The sequence below is a fragment of the Candoia aspera genome, chromosome 1, assembly GCF_035149785.1.
Source record: "Candoia aspera isolate rCanAsp1 chromosome 1, rCanAsp1.hap2, whole genome shotgun sequence".
Taxonomy (NCBI): Eukaryota; Metazoa; Chordata; class Lepidosauria; order Squamata; family Boidae; genus Candoia; species Candoia aspera.
In genome coordinates, this window is record NC_086153.1 from 250,530,526 (window position 1) to 250,551,692 (window position 21,167).

Below are 21,167 nucleotides of genomic sequence, written 5' to 3' on the forward strand. Positions count from 1 at the left end.
GCTTTTTAGTTCTAAAGTAAGAGGGGGCCAAAAAGTGTTTGTGTTTGTGTAAATATATAAATATAAACACAAAACACAAAACACACACATACATTAATCATTTTATCTTTTCTGTTCTTCTCTCCGGATAAGTAAAGAAGAACTTGGAAATACGAGCTAGAAATATGAGCTTCACCTAGAGATGGGAGAAAGAGGAGGGCAAGATTGGGCCTCTCCTCTGTATGATTGTACCAGACCTGTTCCTTAAGTTCTTTAACAAGATTGTAGTTGATAAGACCTTGATAAAGTTCAGGTTATTCTTTAATCTTTCAGTATTGATTATACAGTTTCCCCTTCCCACCTCTAAAGATGATATGGACTGCAGTCTTTAAAATAATTGCTAGTGGAAAGGTCTTTGGACATAGCTGGACTTAATTCAATAAAAAAAAGTCCCTGTACGGTTTCAGATTTATTATTAGTTAAATTTACTGTATATTCCATTTTGCCATCAGCTTATAGAAATATGACTTTTGTACTAAGTGTATGTGATTAGCCATCTTATGAATGAATGTTGGAAAGATCTGCAACTTGGTGTATCTATAAGTCATTCCATCTCTGAAAATGAGAGGGAGAAAAATAGCCAAAGATGACAATTTCTGAAACCTTTAGTATACATATATTCCATTTCCTTTTCTGTGAAGACATGTGTGTGTCAGGATAATCCTTCCCCATGGCCTCTAGAAGTGTTGGGCTGTAATTCTTATCCATAATGCTTAGGATAATGGGAGTTGTAGTTCTTTCCATCTGGAGGGCTTCCGGTTAGAGAAATTAATGTGGATAGTTGCACTCATATGGACTTCACTTGTCTTTATACTATTTTAAAAGAAGGTGATTGCTCTGGTTTTTATTTGGACTTCAGTGCTTGAAATAACATTAAGCAAAGAATTCTGTTTAATAGAATACAGGACCAGGTTTTAAAAGTTAGATGAATCTATATATCTGCTTAGAAATAAACCCAATGAATTCAGTTGGCTTTGGGAAGTATGTATAAGGCTGAAGTTTAGTTGATTAAGTGAAGTGACTGTTGAATACCAATTTTAATTGACAGCACTGTGCGTAAAGAAGCACTTATGGTATCCTTTTAAAAATGTTGTTTTGAGTCTGAAGTGTTACTAAAATTTCTAAACGACAATAAAAACAGTAATTCTAATATTCATTGACAGAAATTACCTGCACTTTAGCAAATAAAATGAATCATTTTAACCAGTCAACAGCCTTATTAATAATGCTTCTTACTGGACAGTCAATAAACACGAGATGTCAGTACTACTTGAAACTGATGGAAATCTTTTGCGCAGTTGTTCTACTAGTTTCATTATGCTTGGGATCCAGATTTTGTTACCTTGACTGTGAATTTTTGTGTTAGTTAAATCCCTTTAAGAGTTATTGCTTCTGAAATGTATCAGAAGAAGTGATTATATAACTCCTGCTTTACCAGGCTCTGAAATATACCTGATATGTAAGAAATCTCTCTGGATAGCTGTTTAAGTTATTTTATCCTCTCAAGCATCTAAACTATTATTAGGATGCCTTTTTAAAGAAATTATTTTTAACCAGCTTGTATTTTAACATTCCAGCACAGGGACAGTGTACTTCTGTTTTTAGAGTGAAGTTTAAAATCAATTATATGAAGCTGCTACACTTCTTAAAACTATTTCCCATGTGAGTTATAATGCTAGACAAAATTAGATAATTTATAAAACAGTTGCATATTTGTACCTTATAAACATGGAGGGTTATCTTAAAATTTTAAAAAATTAAAGGTTATTGAACTTTAAAACTAAATTTAGTTGGCTTTATGGTGTCTTTTGGATAAGATTTAAAGCAAAAGCAGGAAATAAGGTCAGAGTACTTAGCATTTGAAATGTTAAAAATGGAGCACCCGTAGAGACTTATTTTTGAAGTGCTGATAATATCTTAAAAATGAATAATTGAAAAGAATTATGTCAAAGAACAGATTGCTGTAAATGAAGCAACATGGTAATAAAATATTTGATATTCAGAAGTATTGCTTAGTATAATATTAGCACTACAATATTCTAGGTTAGTAGAAGCACTAATTTGCAATGCAATAGAAGTATACAGAAGGAGGATAGAATCATCAAGAAAGAGAAAGGTTTTAAGAACAGATGATGGCTACTGGCAATTCTTGGTTTATTCTATTATAAACAGTAGTTCTAGCAGTTCTAGTGGCTCATACCACTAAGGCAACAAGTGTATTAATATAGCAATGGCAGAATGAACACTATATTATTATGTGATATATCTTATTAGTCGGTAGTATATTATTGTATTTGTTTTACTTCGCTTTTCTCCTTTTAAATTTTGCTGGTCATTGACCGATGATTCATTCAGTAGCTCAAGCAGAAAAGCAGCAGCCTGTCTTTTTTTTTTTTTTAAGAACTTAAAGGGAAGACAAAGGAAACCATTTCAGTAATTTTAGTTTGTTTCCCCAATACAAGTTCAGAGACACTTGATCCAGTCCTCCAAGCAGTACAGCACCTACACACAGGTCCCCTTCGTACCTCCCTTCCTCCCTCAGTTGAGTGCATTTGTGAGCATTCAGTGCACCAGGCTATTTAGGCTTAGATTTGTAGAGTTCCCAGAATCCTTTCCAGTCATCTTCCTTCTGAGTGGTCAAGAAGGAGTTGAAAGCAGAGCTGCTTGAATATATGAAAAGCATGATCAGACTCCTTTCCTTGTAGTGTTGTAGTATGCTGAATTCTGGGTGCTCCTGGTCTAGAGGAAACACAAACAGGCCTCTCTGTTATGCCATCTAAAACATCTTGTTGCAAGGGCATTAATCAGCAGCAACACAACAATCCATAAAGACAGTCTTTTCCACCCTGATGCTAACTAACTGTATTGCTGTGTCTTCAGAATTAAAGCCTAGATAATATCTGGGCATAGCAAGCAAATAGAATTACTTGTATTTTAGATCAAGATACAAGCCCTACGTGGCATGGGGCCAGGTTACTTGTGGGATCCCATCTACCTGAGGGTATCTGCCTATCTTGCCAGATCGGATAGGGTGGGCATGCTCCAGGTCACTTCCCTGAAATATTGCCATTGAGTGGGACCTCAGAAGCGTGCTTTTTCCGTGGCTGCCCCTACCTTTTAGAACACCCTTCCCCTGACAATCTGGCAGGCCCCCATCCTCTTAGCCTTCTGGAAGGCCATTAAAACCTGTCTCTTTACCCAGGCAATGGGGTGGAGTGGTGGAGAGTTTTGTGGGCACCCTGGGAGGTTGATCAAGGTGCTGGGATTTTAGTTTTTATCTGTTTTATGGCTTTTATAGTTCCATGAGCTGCCCAGAGTTGTTTTAAGATGGGCAGCCATACAAATTGTTTAAAATAAATAAATAAATTTAGTGTGACCCATGGGATTGTCCATGGAAGAGGGAGCTTTCCCACCATTATGAAAGAGAGAGCATAGGTTATGTTCCATGGAGCTGAGGTTCTGTAAGAAAGAATAATTTCAGTTCAGTTAAGAAAGTTTGGCAAACTGATCAGTGATGAAAGATTTGATATGTTACTCTAATTCACTGTGATTACTTGGGAAGACTTTCTCATTATTCCTTCATCCTGTAGAATCCAGTACTTAATAGAGCTGAGCAGCATTACTGAAAGAGGACATTAGCAATGGTGAATGTATTTGATGCATTCCTGATATGTAGAGTAATAATCAAAATATTCACCCGGAGGAAAAGAATGTCATTAAAAAGGAATTGCAGATATATTCTATTGCTAGAGTTTTGTTCCCTTGTTCGACAATTTTTAATGTATGAGCAGCATCACTTGATACAATCCACAAAAACTTATACGTATTACAATTATACAGTATATGTCAGAGAAGAGTTTTAAAATTTTATTTTTAAAATTGATTTATATTGCTGCCCACTCAGCCTGTAACTCTTTGCTGGAACACTGGTAGCACTAGAGCCAAACAAACTTATTCTGGTTCCTTGTATACTTATAAAAATACTAAGAAGTTTCATTTATATTATCTTTTGCAATTGCATTATGCATTATTATGATTTCTGAAGCATGCATGAATGTTCTATCCTCTCTCTGAAACATCATCCCTCCAGAGGTGAGGTTAGCCACAATGCCCATGGCCTTCCGGAAAGCCCTTAAAATGTGTTTTTTTCAGTGAGCCTGGGGATCCCCTGATGATAGGGAGCCTGCACGTTGGCTGTAATATTCTCCTGCTTGTGGTCTTCTTTCTATTTATGTTTATTTTAATTGTTTTTAATGGGTTTTGTAGTGAGTTTTAATAGTAGGTTTTATTGTACACTGCCCAGAGTCACTTTGTGTGAGATGGGCAGCTATGTAAATTTGGCAAATGAATAAATGTGTTAAAATCATGTAACAAATCAGAAGCATTCATGTATTAGAATAACATAACATTACTCTAAGCATGTCCATTTATCTAACTTCTGTAGTTGTAGCAGTTCTATTTAAAATTCTCTCAGTAGTGGTACCTTTCTTCCTCTATGACTACACTTTGAATTCTAAAAATTATTCTATGTTGTATGTTGTAAAGATTTGGAATTTTGTCCTGAGTTAGTGCTAATGATTTTTATCTGTCTCTTTTTAGATGTTACATCTTGGGACAAGCTGACAGTATCTTTCAGATGAACCTCTGCCTAAAAGCATGCCATTTGTATATGCTAGTCAGTCTTCTTGAAACATGGATGAAAAAGGCAATGAGAAATACAACCAAGCTAGCCAAATATTTGAAACCTTTGTCCAAGCCTCAACATGCAAAGGTTCAATTCAGGCCTTTAATATTCTCACTCGTCATCTTGAACTAGATCCTTTGGACAACAGGAACTTTTATACTAAACTTAAATCAAAAGTGACCAGTTGGAAGGCCAAAGCTTTGTGGAATAAGCTAGATAAAAGAGCAAGCCATAAAGAATATAAACGTGGGAAGTCTTGTGCAAACACTAAGGTAAGGTGAATTTTGTATTTTATTTTGAATCTGATCCTGCTTGCATAAATCAGGTGACCCTCTGCTTTTATAGAAGAAATGTTGGGGTTCTCCTATGCCTTTAGGTTTCATAATAGTTCTGGACAAACTTCCTCTTGTGGATAACAATTCAAAAGTCCACTCCTATGCTTTGCTGTTCATACATAGTATATCATAAGGTTAATGTAGATCTGCTTTTTATCACTGAAAAGTTAAGCATGATATACAGTTGTAAATTTCCGGTTACTTTAATCTTTACTGTGGAAGAGCAAAATGTAACCACAAAATCTTAACAAATTCACATGTTGATTTCAGTATATTAATATAAGCTGTAGTGCCCTCCCCATTGAATGAGAGCTTTTCACTACAAGGCTCTTACATTTATCTATTTACAATGATGGTCTGTATTGTAATTTATGTTTTCTGGTTTTAAATTTGTTCATTTTGTTATAAACCGCCCAGAGTTCCCCTTTGTGGGAGATGGGCGGTGACAGAAATTTTAAATATAAATAAATAAAATGTACGTACCTGCCTCATCTGTTCACCTTTTGAGGAAGATTATAATCATATTTAACTTCATTGCATTCAAAGTCAAGAATTCAAAAGAGTGCTGGGAACACTTTTAATTAATAAGAAGCCAAAACAGCTTTGTAGTTTCCACTGTCAGCATTCATAAGAACCTGTGAGTGAATGATCACTACCTAAATGGAAGGGAAACACCTTGTTAAAAAACTGAATCCATTTGGGTTGAGTTAGGTTAAAATCTTGTGAACTTGACATATTAATACAGGTAGTCCTCAGTTAAAGACAGTAATTAGGACTGGCGACTCTGTCACTAAGCAATACAGTCATAAAGCACAATGTCACCTGACCGCATCAACTTAGGGCAGTTCTGGTGGATCCAGTTGCAGTTGTTAAGCAAACCCCGCACAGTCATTTAGCACGACATCGCGAGATTGCCATTTGTGATCTCCTGCCAGCTTCCCCATTGACTTTGCTTGTTGGAAGCCAGCAGTGAAGGTCACAAATGATGATCACATGACCGTGGGATGCTGCGACTGTCATCATTGTGAGCTGGTTGCCAAGTGCCCAAATTGCAATCACATGACTGTGAGGATGCTGTGACAGCCACAACTTTGAGGATGGCCGTAAGTCTCCTCATTCACCACCGTCATAACTTCGAACAGTTGCTGAACAACTGGTTGTTAACCAAGGACTACCTGTACCATTGATGTGAACAGGATAATTTGAATCACACGTTGAATATATGGAACATGACTTTATATGTGCAACTTAAATCATAGTATCGTTCTGTAATTAGGGATTTTTAAGAATACATATTCTATCCCCAAGACTTTGAGAAATAAGAATTGGGCTATCCCAATTTCTATTATTAAAAATGGCTTCTTGACATTTTTAAAAATGGGAATATTCCACAGAACCTGAATAAAATGCCATTTTAATAAAGAACAGTATTAATTAATACATTACAATTACTCCAGAAAGATCCAAAAATGTTTTATCTGCTATCAGAGTAGCCAGACTGTATATATGGAAATACTTAATCTGAGGAATGCAAATGAAAACACTGACTGGATTGTGGGCCGAATGTAACTATCAAGCAAGCATTCTTTACTGATGATTCATTGTTTCCTGTCAAAAAATATCTATGGCATATGAGTGATAGGACATGCAGAAACAAGAACAGCTCCCCAGTGATTACTTTGAGGCAGTACTGGTATTAAGACATTAAATATACTAGATTTAGCGCCTTATAAGATTAAATTACATGCCGAATAAATCACATGCAGAAGCATAATCTTCCATACAATTAGCGAGAACAAATACACTTTGAACAAACCATGATTCTCATGTTGAGGATAAGTGGTCATAGAATTAAACTCTGAACTGGCTAGAATGTTTTGCTTAAATGTTAGAAAATCATGCTGAAACTCCTGCACAGTCATAAATATCACAGCAGACTTGCACCTTACTATCTATATTATTTCTGATTTATTAAGCTGATGCAACATAAATTAATAATGCAATATATACATTTTACAACTACAAGCTTTTTGTATATTTATATTTATGTAATATGGTGGAGAATAATAAAAATAGCTGAAACTAAAACCAAGAGGAAGAGCAATAGATATATAAGAAATAAACAGATATATTTTCAGAAGGTTGGATACAGCGGTATTGGAATAGACAACTTTTAATGGCTGTGGGCCAAACTTCGGCTGGTAAATCTCTACTTTTGTAGGATAAAGTAAGCATTCTGGCTGGTATCCCATTTCTACTTTAGCCTCTGATGCCCATCTAAAATCAGTGTTGAGGTAGGAGTACTTGAAGAATGCAAAAAATCTGAACCACATTTCCCATATTAATTAAATTGGAATTATGGTATATTTTCCAATGTTGCTTCTTTGAATTTCTGCATATTTTCACTAAACCCGATTGGTAGTGAGCTGGAAGTGGGGTGTTGGCTAGAATAATCACTTGTACTATCACTTACACTTCTGAAAAAGCTGAATTTCGTCTCCGAAATACTGTGCAAAAAGGCTTGCAGAGCACCTCAGTTAGGATTGATTTTTTATGACTAAGTTTCCTTCAATAACTCATAATCTTGACAGTAAAAATCATTATGGAATGTTAGTTCTTCCATACTGTTCTGGGGGTGGGTGGTCAAACTAAACATTACTTCATTGTCATTACTAGTAAGTCAACTGTGCATTATTTTCTTATTCAGAAGGGAGGGATTCATCTGGATCAGAACTCTAACATGGACACGAGGGATTTACTACTTTCCTTGCTATAATTCTGATCTATTACACACACGTGTGCAGGCACACACACACCCTGGTCATTTTCCTGCTTGTCAAGCTCCTGCTGATCTAAGATCAGTAGAAGTAATGGAAGGCCTTTTCAATGGGGCTGATATTGACAGAGAAGGTTGGGCAGGCTGTTCTGGCTCTTTAAAATGGATGGGGAATGCTGTCTGATGGCGTAATCTCTTCTCCCAGTCAGTGCCTGAAGAGCAGCTAGACTGGCTGTAAGTACATTGCTTAATCCATTTGTTTTTGCTTGATAGTGTCTGGAATACAAACTGAGAAGTTTTTTATGCAGTCCCACAGTAAGATACATAATTACTTCACCATATCCTTTATGTATTTCCAAGTAGCTGAATCAAGATACATTAGTGCTCATTTCTGCCATGCTGTCTATGGCAACTGTGCTCCTTGTCTGTTTAAAGTTAAACCTTATTCTTTCTTAGTAAATGGCTAGGGCAGAGCAATAGATTAATTTCTCAATAAATATGCAGTTAGTTAATATTTAAAAATATTAACTAGTATACCTTTTAATGGAGGAAAAGATCCATTCAAGCTTCACTAGGTTAAGGCTATTTGGATGCTAAAACGAAGTAAGATATTCTGAGAATAACACTAGCAATCATTCTGACCTGTACAGGTAGTCCTCGACTTATGACCACAATTGGGACTGGAATTTCTATTGCAAGTTGTTGTGGTCATATGTCAAGTCAGCACGTGACCAGACCTGATTTTATGACCATTTTTTTGGTGGTCATTACGCGAATCACTGCAGTTATTAATTGAATCATGGGTCGTTAAGTGACTCCAGCTTCCCCAATGGATGTTTTTTGCCAGAAGACAGCAAAAAAAAAAAAAAGCAAAACGTGATCATGTGACCATGGAACAATGCAACCAGTTGTAAATGTGAGCCGGTTGCCAAGTACCCGTAATGCAATCATGTGACTGCGGGGGGGTGTGTGACATTTTGCGACACTCGAAGGTGCTTTACCCCCATTCCGAGGCCACTGTAACTTTGGACCATCATTAAACAAATTATGGTAAGTCGAGGACTACCTGTATTCAGAGTGACAAATTCACCCCCCAGTATCTATCAGTATATAGCCCCAACTGAGGAGTCAGAAGCATCAACTTGGACCACAAAGGGGCGTTCAGGATCGGGGTGCTGTAGAATAGGCTCAGCAGTGAAAAGGGTTTTGAATTTCTCAAATGCTGCATGGCATTCAGGCATCCAATTCAATACTGCTCCAGGGTTTTTTACTTTGCGTGTCTCCCCCAAGCCCTTGGTACGGAGCAAATCAGTGAGGGGCAAAGCAATCTCAGCGAACCCCTGGGTAAATTGGCGATAGTAATTACTGAACCTGAGGAAACTTTGCAATTGCCTCTGGGTCCGGGGATGTTCCCAACTTAAAATCGCCTGGATTTTTGCAGGGTCCATTTCAATGCCCTTGTCAGACACCCTGTAGCCCAGATAGTCAAGTTGGGCCTTGTGGAATTCACATTTGGAAAGTTTGGCATAGAGTTTGGCATTTCTAAGCTTGCATAACACCTGTTTGAGGAGGCGTTCGTGTTCCTCCTCGGTTTCAGTGTAAATGAGAACTTCATCTAAATAAACCAGGACCCCTTTAAACAAATGATCATGTAATACTTCATTAATCAATTGCATGAAGACTCCAGGTGCCCCTGCCAACCCAAAAGGGAGGACTTTGTACTGAAATGAACCCAATGGGCAATTAAAAGCAGTTTTCCACTCATCTCCAGCTCGTATGCGGATGCAGAAATAGGCTTTACGAGGATCGAGCTTGGAGAAAATCTTGCCCTTAGACAAATGAGATAACATGTCCTTCATGAGCGGAAGAGGGTACTTGTTGAAAATTGGGATGGAATTTAACCCTTGATAGTCCATACAAGTCGAAGTGTGCCATCTTTCTTTTCCCGGAATAGCACAGGGGCCCCAGCTGGGGAATTTCCAGGTTCAATAAAGCCCCCTGACATATTTTTGTCAATAAAGTCCCGTAATGCCTCAAGCTCCTTCTGAGTCATTGGATAAATTTTTGGCTTGGGCAATTGAGCATTGGGAACCAACTCTATCGCACAGTCAGTTTTCCGATGCGGGGGCAGCTGATCTGCTTCCATTTCCCCAAAAACGTCTGCAAAGTCTTGGTATCGATTGGGCACGCCTTCTAAATGTGCCAAGTTAGGGCGTGGCATGGCGGCCGCAGCCCTTCCAACCCCCACATGTGCAGCTCTCTCCGCTGTAGGAGCTTGGTAAAACCCATCTTTAAAAGTCACAGTTCTATGTTCCCAGTTTATATATGGGCTTCGATAGGTCAACCAGGGGATCCCCAGAATTACCAAGAGATTGCCAACAGGTGCTACTACAAATTTTAAAGTCTCATGGTGGTTGCCCATTTGCATTGCAACAGTTCCAGTGAAATGGGTTGCCGCCCCCCCCCCCGCCGTTGAATCATCCAACTGTGTGAAGATCAAAGGCTGCTGGAGGGGGAAGCTAGGCAGATCCAAAGCAGCAACCAGATCAGGGTGAATTAAACACTTGGAACACCCAGAGTCAACCAAAGTCCAGACCTCTGTAGTTTTTGTGCAGGAGCCCAATTACACTTTTACTGCTAAAGTGGGACAGTCAGCACTCACCACAGCATCCTCGTGCCCATCCTCCTCCACCTGCCCACAGGGGCTCTTCATGGCAGGTGGAGTTTCCCGCCGGCTCCTTGGAGTCGTCTTCAGCCTCTCCCGAGAAGCAGAATACTTCCTCAGCGTTGGCTGCGCCCTTGGCTGCTGTCATCTGCCGCGAGGGGGGGGGCGATTTGGCTGGAGGCTTGCCCGCTCGATCTCCAGCCTTGGTTTTTGGGCAATCAGCTGCTTAATGCCCTTCCTTTCCGCATCGGAGACACCCCTCGTGTAGCGCTGATCTCTCTCCTCATCCCAGGCTCTATAGCCTGGCCGGGCAGCAGTAGCAACACTTCAGGGTCCCCTTGTGGTGGCTGGTGGTTTTTCAGGTCTTCTGGTTTGCATGAAGGTATGCTGAGCATGCTCAGCCTTGCCTGCCAGACAGATCCATTCTTACAATGACTCTGGGTCGTCCCTACGCAACGCCCACCGTAGGACGTCCCGGTTGAGTCCCTCTTTAAACCGTTCTATTAAGGTTGACTGAGACCAGTCGGGGATTTTCCCAGCTAGAACCTTAAACTCCAGGGCGTAATCAGCTACAGACAGTTGGCCCTGGATAAGATCCTTCAGCGCCTTCTTAGCTCTTGCCTTGGCCAGAGGATCCTCAAAATGTAGCTTTAATGCCCACATGAAGTCCTCGAAATAATCAAGTGCAGGGGAGTCAGCCTCACTTAATTGAACATACCAGTCAGCTGCTCAACCCTTCAACTTGGTGGCAATGGCAGTTATCTTAGCCTCTTCGGAAGGGAAGTATGCTCCAAACTGCCTCATGTAACTTTTAGCATTAGTTAGAAAGAAAGATAACTTGGTTGGATCCCCATCAAACTTGACAGAAAAGTCTCTCACCCCCACTCCTGTGGGAGCGGAATCGGCGGCTGCTTGAGTGCTAGGGCCCCAGGTTACAGTAGCTCTCCCTCTTCAGGGTGAGGACACTGGTGGTCGAGCCCTGCAGAGTGGAGATTCATCCTGGAGCTGTCTCTGGCCCTGCTGCACTGGCAGTCTGGATGGGAGGATGGAGGATGGTTGCATGAAGCCGGGTTCTCCTCCGCACCTCCCCTGCCCCCCCAATGACAGAGACAGGTTTCTTAGCATGTACTCCATTGATTCTATTTTGGCCTCCATCACTCTTAGCCTTTCAGGGGGTTGAGATTCCTCCCACCCTCACGTGTTAGGCTGTCTCTCTGTTGATACCGTGGTAGATTCTACGTCTGGGGTCAGCGGGAACCGATACTTCCAGGACACCTGGGACGTCCCTGGCTGGGGTTCTCCCACTTCATCCCAGGTGATCAACTCTGCAGGCAATTCGCTGGGTGCCGGTTGCTCTGGTTCTCCCCCATCGTCAGATTCCTCCACCTCAGGACTGGAACTCGATTCCTCCTGGAAATCTGAAGGTTCTGGGGTGAGGCTCAGTTCTCCGCTCTTGACCGTCGACTCGGGCATCAAGCTAGCCGTCTCCTCAAGTCCCCTGGTCATGAGCTTGGACTCGGCCATCGTTAACTATTTTCCCTCACAAGAAACTGATCTTGGTAGGAGCTAACGGTACAACTTTGGTGATTCTCAGCTTATGTAATGAATGCCTATTCTAAAACACTCTCAGACTCATGAGCAGGAATGCAAAGATATCTGATTTATTAAAGAACAGCATGCAGGATCACAAAGAAAGCTGAGAATGGTGAAAGCGCACTAAATTCAAACTAAAAACCCTCGGTGCAAATGAGATCCCTCCCCCCGTAGAATCTTCCCAAGCTCACAATCCCAGGTGCTCCTAACGGCTTCTGATGGTGTGCGGGAAAAGTCCTTGAGCAGAGCACATAACCCAAACACATTCCATTGAAATGAACACAGATACAGAGCTTGGTACAAGGTCCCACAGCAGCTTCCTCCCAAACAGAAACGCGCGTCAGCGCCATGGCATGTGAAACGTTATGATGTACAGTGCACATTGAAACAGTGAACATGACAATGAATGCTGATAGATTTGGAACTTTAAATAAAAGTTCATATCAGTATGTATTGGGGCTTTTTCAATAGCTTTTTTCATATTTTCTCCTTCCCTTCTTTCTTATACTCTCCTTCCTCCTTTAGGGGAACTGTATTTGCCTGAAATGCAAATATGATACCAATGAAGTTATTGTTGTAGGTACGTGTTCCAAATAAATGTTCCTTGAACAGCAAACACACTCCCCCAAATTTTAATGCAGAGTTGATGGCTTTTGGCACTGAGGAGCTTCTAAAGCAAATGGGACTTGGAGGAAGGGTTTAAAGTAACGGAGTACAGTGCCTTCCCCCCCTACAGCTCTCTGTACAGCCTTAGAATCAAATACTGGGAATTCATGGGGGACTGTCAGAGGGAGCCTGGGATATTTAATCAGAAGAAATTTTTACACCAATAACTACCATGTTAGAAATTATGCTAACATGAGTTCTGTATTTAACACTTAAGTAACTTTCTAATCCTGGGTGCTATTTTGGTGAAGAAATTGGTATAAGTCATTCCAAGAAAGGATGGGACACTTGTGTCAGTGGAGAATGAAAACAAATATTGAATGGACTCTGCATTAAAATTCTATAGAGCTGTAATTATGGTCAAGGTTTTGGAATGGAATTGGTTGCTCGGACATTTTTTATGTTTATCATGAGCGTCTAGCTTTTCATAGTTACTGACTGGATTAAATAGGAATTGCAAAAGGGTGATGTAATAAAATCTAGAGTGAAATTGAGGAAATAAGCACATACTGTACCGTACTTTGCATTGTACTCTGAAGCTCATTTGAAAGTGTCATTTCTGCATTTAGTTTCAGAACAATTTTTGCAATTTCTAACAGCCAGTGAAACTAAGTGTTTTTTTAAAAATGCCATACATCAGAGCTGTGCTAGTTGAAATGAGGAACATTTATTTTATCTGAGGACTAGCACGCTGTAAAATATTATCAGGGATTCAAGGCAATTCAAGCCTAATTTTGTTATTTCTTAGGAACTGCATTTTTTTTTTTGGTGGGTGCCTACGAGTTCGTGTTGACTCCTGGTGACTGCCTGGACAAGTCTCTGCAGTTTTCTTGGCAAGGTTTTCAGAAGTGGTTTGCCCTTGCCTCCTTCCTAGGGCTGAGAGAGGGTGACTGGCCCAAGGTCTCCTAAGGAGGACTAGAACTCACAGTCTTCCGGTTTCTAGCCTGATGCCTCTAAGGACTGCATGTATTCTGTAAATTAAACAAAACATTCCAACCAAGTAAAGCGGAATTCAGTATCTCTTAAAACTTGTAGTAACTTTGCAAGTTTGCTTTGAGTAAGTTGCTTAGATTCTGCTAATAAAATGAGAGCCAAGAAACTCATTTAAAGCCAAAGAACTCCCATCATCTCAGTAAAAAAACAATTCTGGGACTCCCTCAGATTATTTATGCTTGTTTAGCATTACCTGTTTCTTTTCAAACCACAAGAACCACAGACATTAAGATGTTACTCTGATGATTTCTGTACTGTGTAAGCACATTCTCTTCTGAAAAACCACTGCAATTATTACCAAATGACAGTAATATTTGCAAAAAGCACAATCTCTCAATAAAAATAAAACACTGTTAGTAGGGAATAAGTATGCAATTTTAGTACAAGAATTAACTGTGAAGACAAATTATATGACCTACTACAGATACTGGAGCAGTGTGCAGTGATAGCAGAGTGGGCAAGATAAATCAGGCATGGATGGAGACAATGGGGACATAGGAATAATTCTTAGACATCTAGGAAAGAATCTGGCTTGCGTTCCTTAGCTCAAGATCCTTTTACATGACCAAATGGTCCTTGTGACAAAGGTGGAAGAATCCTAGGATTGTTTGGTAGGAGAGGTATTTGGGGAGTTTGCAATATTTGATCAAATCTGTAGTCACCTTAAAAGAAACTAGACTTGTGTGTGAGAGATGCTGGTTTTACTAAACCAGCACTTAGGGCAGAGTTGCTGAAAATATCTAAACACCCCCTCTTTCTTTCTCCCCTCTCCTTTTAACAGCATTAAATAGAAAAGTTGTTAAGTCATTTGGACAAATATGCTTGAAGGAAGATTAATTTTTTTCCATTTATCAAATTTTATCACCATCTCCCCCCCACCCCAAAGGAGGGACTCTGGGCGGTTTACAATAAAAAAGAGTTAAAATTCAAGACAATTATACATATAATAAATACAATAAGAATAAAAATGACATAGAACCTAGATGGCTGAGAGTTCTCTACCAGTCCGTGAATATAACGGGCCCTTCTAAAATAATTCTAGGGTGCTAGCCATCCCCAGGAGTGGCTATTCCTGTTCCTGTTCCAGGCCTGCTGGCAAAACAAGGTTTTTAGGTTTTTACGGAAGTCCAGGAGCAAGGGGGGCTGTCTCACCTCCGGGGGAAGAATGTTCCAAAGGGTGGGAGCCACTGCAGAGAAGGCATGCTTCCGAGACCCCGCCAGATGGAATTCTTTTATGGATGGGGTCCATAACATGCCCCCTCTGATCATGGTATGATCAGGTGGGACGGGTCGATGTGATGGGGATGAGATGGTCCCTCAGGTAACCTGGTCCCATGCCATGTAGGGCTTTAAGGGTAATAACACTTTGAATTGGAGCTGGAAGCAAACTGGAACCCAACGCAGCTCACGCAGCAAAGGTGTTACATGTGCAAACCTTGGAGCACCCAAGATTGCCTGCCTGGCTGCATTCTGGACCAGTTGTAGCTTCTGGATACTCTTCAAGGGCAGCCCCATGTAGAGTGCATTACAGTAGTCTATATGGGAGATGACCAGGACATGAGTGACCATTCAAAGGGCCTCTATATAATATGATATGGTATGGTATGGTATGGTTTGATATGATATGATATATATGATATAATATATGATATAATATATAATATATATTAATATTAATATATATTATAATATAATATAAATAAATTTATATTTGCAAAATGGTTTAGTTTACATGTGTTCATATTTTAAAAAAAATTATAGGAGGTAATTCTTGTTCAAGCAAGCACTGGTGATGAAAGGAAACATAGACAACATTTTCTGAAAATAGGACAACATATTTGACTTCAGGAACATCTTGCTTGAAGAGATTAAATTTGGTTGAATGATGCCATCAGCACTGAGAGCAGCTTTTTCTGGCATTTGATTATTGCCTACAGAATGAACATTGTACAGATGCTTTTTAAGTATGTATGTTGCTTATAGTGTTCCAACAATGTAACGGTGAGAAGTATTAAGCTATAGTTTTTGGCAGTTCAACAAAGTTTTTCAGAATAAGTGGAATTATTTTTTTTTAGGAAGCTATTGATACTGGATACCTGTTTTAAAATGAACAGTGTGCTAGGCAGTGCGTGGAAAGTACAGTATTCCTAGAAGAGGATACAGGGAAGTCAGATGCTTAAAAAGTGAGAGATGAGATATTTGTGGGTAATGTCATAGTGAAATTATAGGAAACTTAAGGTTATGAGGTAGATGATGTGGGACTTGATGAGTCAGTGTGGGGAAGCTATTCCAAGCTATGAGAAAGGTATGATTAAAGCCCAGTGATAAACACTTAACTCTGAAGCTCCTGAAAGGATCTCATTTCTTACACTACTAGCAAGAGGCAGAGTAATGAAAATGGCAGATGGTATCTGCTGAATTTTCAGGAGAAAATAAGCATTGTAATTTTCCCACTTTTAAAGTTACATTTACTGTAGTTTGTTACTGCATTACAAGCTTGTTTGTTGTAACTGCATTACAAGCTTCCATCTAGGTTAGTAATATTTAGGTAAAGGTAAAGGTTTCCCTTGACGTAAAGTCCAGTCGTGTCCGACTCTAGGGGGCGGTGCTCATCTCCGTTTCTAAGCCTTGGAGCCGCATATAAAATGAAATAGTATAAAGATTCTAATTAATATGATGGATGAGATTTTTCTGGGGTCTAAATGTTAGGCTAAACACTAAATTCTGGGCTTGAATGCCATTTTGAAATAAGTTATTTATGGAAGACTATATTTTCCAGATCATTTTTTAATGAGACTGTAGCTCAGTGATAGAGCATGTCATATGTGTCATAGCTGCCTAAAAGGAAGAGAACGCCAAATGTAGTGGTTAAGGCATCAGACTAGAAAGCAGGAGACTCTGAGTTCTAGTCCCACCTTAGGCACAGATCTTGGGCCAGTCACTTTCTCTCAGCCCTAGAAAGGAGGCAATGGCAAGCCACTTCCGAAAAACCTTGCCAAAGAAATTGCAGGGACTAGTCCAGACAGTCACCAGGAGTCAAGACTGACTAGAAGGTCCATCCATCCACACACACACACACACACACACACACACACCCCACAAACAAATCCTGCACTATGTCCAGTTTCCCCTATTTGTTGACCTAAAGTTGTTAAAGCAAATTAGAATCAGTCCCAGAGATTCTTCCACCCCCTCTTCCCAGACAAACACATTGATATATACCTGATGTAAACCACCAGGGTCAGGATCAGAAAAATATTTTAATAACTACTGGTTAATATTAATTGCCTTTAAGGTTAGTTAATCCCCTATACCAAACATTCTGTCACACAGACAGAAATCACTCTCATACAAAAAATCCCCACATGTTCAGATGAATTCACTCTTCTCCCTCATTTAAGCAGATGGAAAAACTGCTTAAAACTGCAATGGGGTTGGGAAAGGGGTTCTGTTTGAGAAGGGAAGTGCAAGAGAGGGGAAACAAAACTGGATAGCCAAGAGGAAGATAGAAGTGAATAGGATAAGATAGGATAAGACAGCATAGGAACCCTGTTTAGATGCTACAGAAAAAGTTAATTTCAGTATTACAAGTAAGTGTCAGGCTAATCTTCAAAGACATCCATGCTTTCCAGCCATGATGTCTGCAGCCATTTCCTTCCCTGGTAATCTGTTTCTTTTCAACAGCCTCTTCTATTCTCAGTGAATATAAGGTGAAATGGAAATGAAATACTCTTTATTCGGTCAGTGACCAGCAAAATTTGAAATGTAAGTTGATCCCCACCCAATTCACTGGTAATTGGTTTCTTAATTTTCTTTCAATACAGTGTGTGGAAGATTCCAAGTATTACTTGGCACATCCAGTTAAAAAATTATAAATTCATATCCACTTGATTACCCAGAGAGCTGGTACAAGTGGATGCTACTACATTAGATGGGCAGAAGTTAAACTGTTTTAATGCAGGACAGGCTCTTATATTCACATGGTCTTTAATGTGCTTCCCTAGAGTCAGTATGGCCATTGGGTTGAAAAAAATTCTCCTCTATTATATTTCCCATAGGAATAATTTTTTAGAAAGCGTCAGAGTACCTTTCTCAAAATATTGCCTGGCAGCGTATTGTACTGGATGCTTCATCAGTGTCATCAGTTGGAGTTAGGGTTGCTTAACACAAACATTTTAAATATTGATATGCCAGAACTCTACAAATCCATTAACTGGTTACTAATGGCAAAGTACTGACCTTCTCTAGAAATGTTAATCTCCAAAGTTTGGGCAGAAGGCTTGAGGGGACTGTCTTTGTTCTTGGTTTATTACATGCTTTGACCAGCATGAATCCTTGTTATGGCTTGCCCTTCTGCCCTCTCCCCCACCTTTTTTAGGAAAGGTACTTGCCCAGTCTGCTTCAATAACAACTCCCCCCACTCCACGGAAATTAATTTAAACTTTTTTTTTTATGGCAACCATCCATCAGCTGTAGTTTCAGCCAAACTCTCTAGCTTAGGAAATAGGTAAGAGTGCTGCTATATATGTTAGCTGAATGTTGATGCACCTAACAACACACATTCACACATATGTATACAAATACACAGTACAGATCACTTTATTAAAACTATAAGGTAAAGGTAAAGGTTTCCCTTGACGTAAAGTCCAGTCGTGTCCGACTCTAGGGGGCGGTGCTCATCTCCGTTTCTAAGCCTTGGAGCCGGCGTTGTCATAGACACTTCCGGGTCATGTGGCCAGCATGACGACTCGGAACGCCGTTACCTTCCCGCCGAAGCGGTACCTATTGATCTACTCACATTTGCATGTTTTCGAACTGCTAGGTGAGCAGGAGCTGGGACGAGCAACGGGAGCTCACCCCGCCGCGCGGTTTCGAACCACCAACCTTCCGATCGACAGCTCAGCGGTTTAACCCGCAGTGCCACCGCGTCCCTTGTATATACTGGTTAACATTATGGCAAAACTATAAATGATCTTGTGCTCTGTGCAGGATGGTCTTACATTATCTTGTTATCAAGAACACTGTCATTTTAAATTGCTGGTGTTGACCTTCCAGGCCATGCGTACAGGAAGCCTTAGTTATCTGATTCCTGTGCATTTGAGCTTTATCATGAAATCAAGGTTGATTAATTTTTCCTCATGCTAAAATAGCCTATTCACATTTTAGGACTCTCCCACTTAGCTCCCACCCTCTAGAATCAGCTCCCTATTGCATTATATATAGAGTTTGATCTCTTGAAATGTTAAAAAGCCCTTAGCATCCCCTTTTAATTTTTTTGGCAGGATCTTTATGAAGCTGGAAGAACTTTCATTGTCACTATTCAATGTAGATGTATGTTATGTTATGGTTGTATATGTATTACGAAATGACTTGTGTTTACTATTTCACCATTTTTTGTTGATTGTTTATATTCTGTTTTATTGATTTTCCTGTACTTTGCTTATAAGCACACCCTAAATAAAAATCACTACTTCTACAACTGTTAAGGACAAAAAACCATACAGTCTGCATGTATTGGGATGACTGCTCCAGCCTGGCTCCAAAGGCCAGGGAGATGAACCTCACCTGAATTTCAAAGAGATGCTAATATGCTAATATATAATATCATATTATATACTAATATACTAATACATAGTGAACAGTAGTCTATTCAAAATATCCCAACATGTACTGATAAGGGCAAGACTGAATTGCAGACATCAGCCTTCTGTTACGCATGATCATGGTACGATGAAGTTCAGTTTAAAAATAATAATGGATGTTCCCTTAAATGCTGTCATCTGATGAGATCTCAGAGGTGTGCCTTCTGTGTAGCTGCCCCAGCTTTTTGGAATAGTCTCTTACCTCAGATCCAAGGGGCCCCTATCCTTTTAGCCTTCTGAAAGGCCATGAAGACCTAGCTCTTCCCCCAAGCATTGGGCTAAGATAAGGGTTGACTCAGGAGGCTAATGGTTTGGTTAGTCTGGCACCTGGTGGGAAGGGTTGTTCTAGGTTTTACTGGCTGTTGTAAGCCACCTAGAATCACTCTGTGCTATAGGTGGCCATATAAGTTCTATTAATTAACCTTGAACATATAAGGGAAAAAAAATTCTGATAAATATCAGAAAGGACACTAGAAGCTGTCACTCTTCTCTATTAATACCTTTGTGACTGTTAGTGTGTTATTAAAGGAAAGGAAATACAGAAGTCCAGGCATATTCTAAAAGGGCAAGTTAGTAAAAAGGAATCCTAAACATGAAATAAAATATTAAAAATATAACCATCGTGTGTATTTCATAAAATCTGAATAGAGTTAGAAGCCAAAAAACTAACAAAAACTGAAATGAGATTTATGAGTGTTGCCCTCAGATTTGGGAATGGAAAGAACTATTCTGTAAACAATGGCTAGTTGCCACCAATTGGCCATGTTGAGAAAAGCGTAGAACCCATTACAAAAGAGCAGGAGAATGATGCTTAAGGTTCAAACCTTGGGGCATACAGGCCACCAGGTTCTTAGCCTGCCAGAAGCTGCTTTTCATACTAACGAAGGCTCTTGTACCTGCAGTAAGGATCTTACCTATTCAAGTCAAGCGTTTGGCTTCTAGTGAGAGAAATCAGTTCTACGGAAAGAATTATTGCAGGAGCCCAGGGGTAACCTTGCGACAAGTTCAGGAGGAATTATGTAGGCTGCCAATTACAAAGGAAAACAAAACTTTTGCAGATCCTTACATCTAAATCAGAATGCCCAAAAAGGAACAGAGGAAACAGATTTAATCCAAACCACAAGGAATATAAGGGTGGTCACCAAGTATGGGGCAAAAGGTAAAGATGGCATTGGATAAAAGAGGAACCAAACAAAAATGGAAGGTTTTAAACTGGATCAAAGAACCGAATGCAAAGTAAGGTCACAGAGCTATATCAGTAAACCAGCAACAAAGTGTGTGTTGTCTCCTAAGGACAGACCAAAGTCCAAGCAAGTAAACGGTCATGCTCATCAGAAAATAGATTGCAACTGAAGGTCTCTGAGGCGAGGAGTTTTCAGTACCCATTTCCACTCATTTGGCAGTGCAGAGGACTGGGAAGATAGTTAAGTGGTGGTAATCCCTTTTGCAGGCCATATCTCAATGCAGTGCTTTGGGGTGAGGACATGCATTATAATTGATTTTGAACTTTAAGTAAATTGCCATACACATTTCCAGAGTACATGAATGTCAGAGTTGACTTCATAAAGAGACATTTTGCTTTGGACATGACCTCAGGTGTACTATGCATGTCATTCACCAATTAAAGCCAAATTAGGCGGAAGTAGTATTTTGTTAAGTACAACATGAAGTCTTTATTGGAATAGAATCATGATTGATTATGTAGAAATAGGGCTCATGTATTAAATTCTGATGAAACCAGAAGATGTCCTTTGATTTTAAATTAACTGAGCAT

At 39.8% G+C, this 21,167-nt stretch overlaps 1 protein-coding gene across 3 annotated transcripts in view; it reads left to right on the forward strand.

Annotated features, from left to right (window-relative positions):
- MICAL2 (microtubule associated monooxygenase, calponin and LIM domain containing 2) overlaps positions 1-21,167 on the forward strand; it is a 151,040-nt gene that overhangs the window by 22,949 nt on the left and 106,924 nt on the right. For 2 of the 3 annotated variants that reach the window (XM_063289476.1, XM_063289477.1), the window contains exon 2: positions 4,639-4,995. In XM_063289476.1, coding sequence (XP_063145546.1) covers positions 4,732-4,995 — 264 coding nt within the window. In that variant the 5' untranslated portion in view covers positions 4,639-4,731. Of the gene's footprint in view, positions 1-4,638; positions 4,996-21,167 lie in introns of those variants that run through there. The other variant, XM_063289478.1, reaches the window with a different exon arrangement.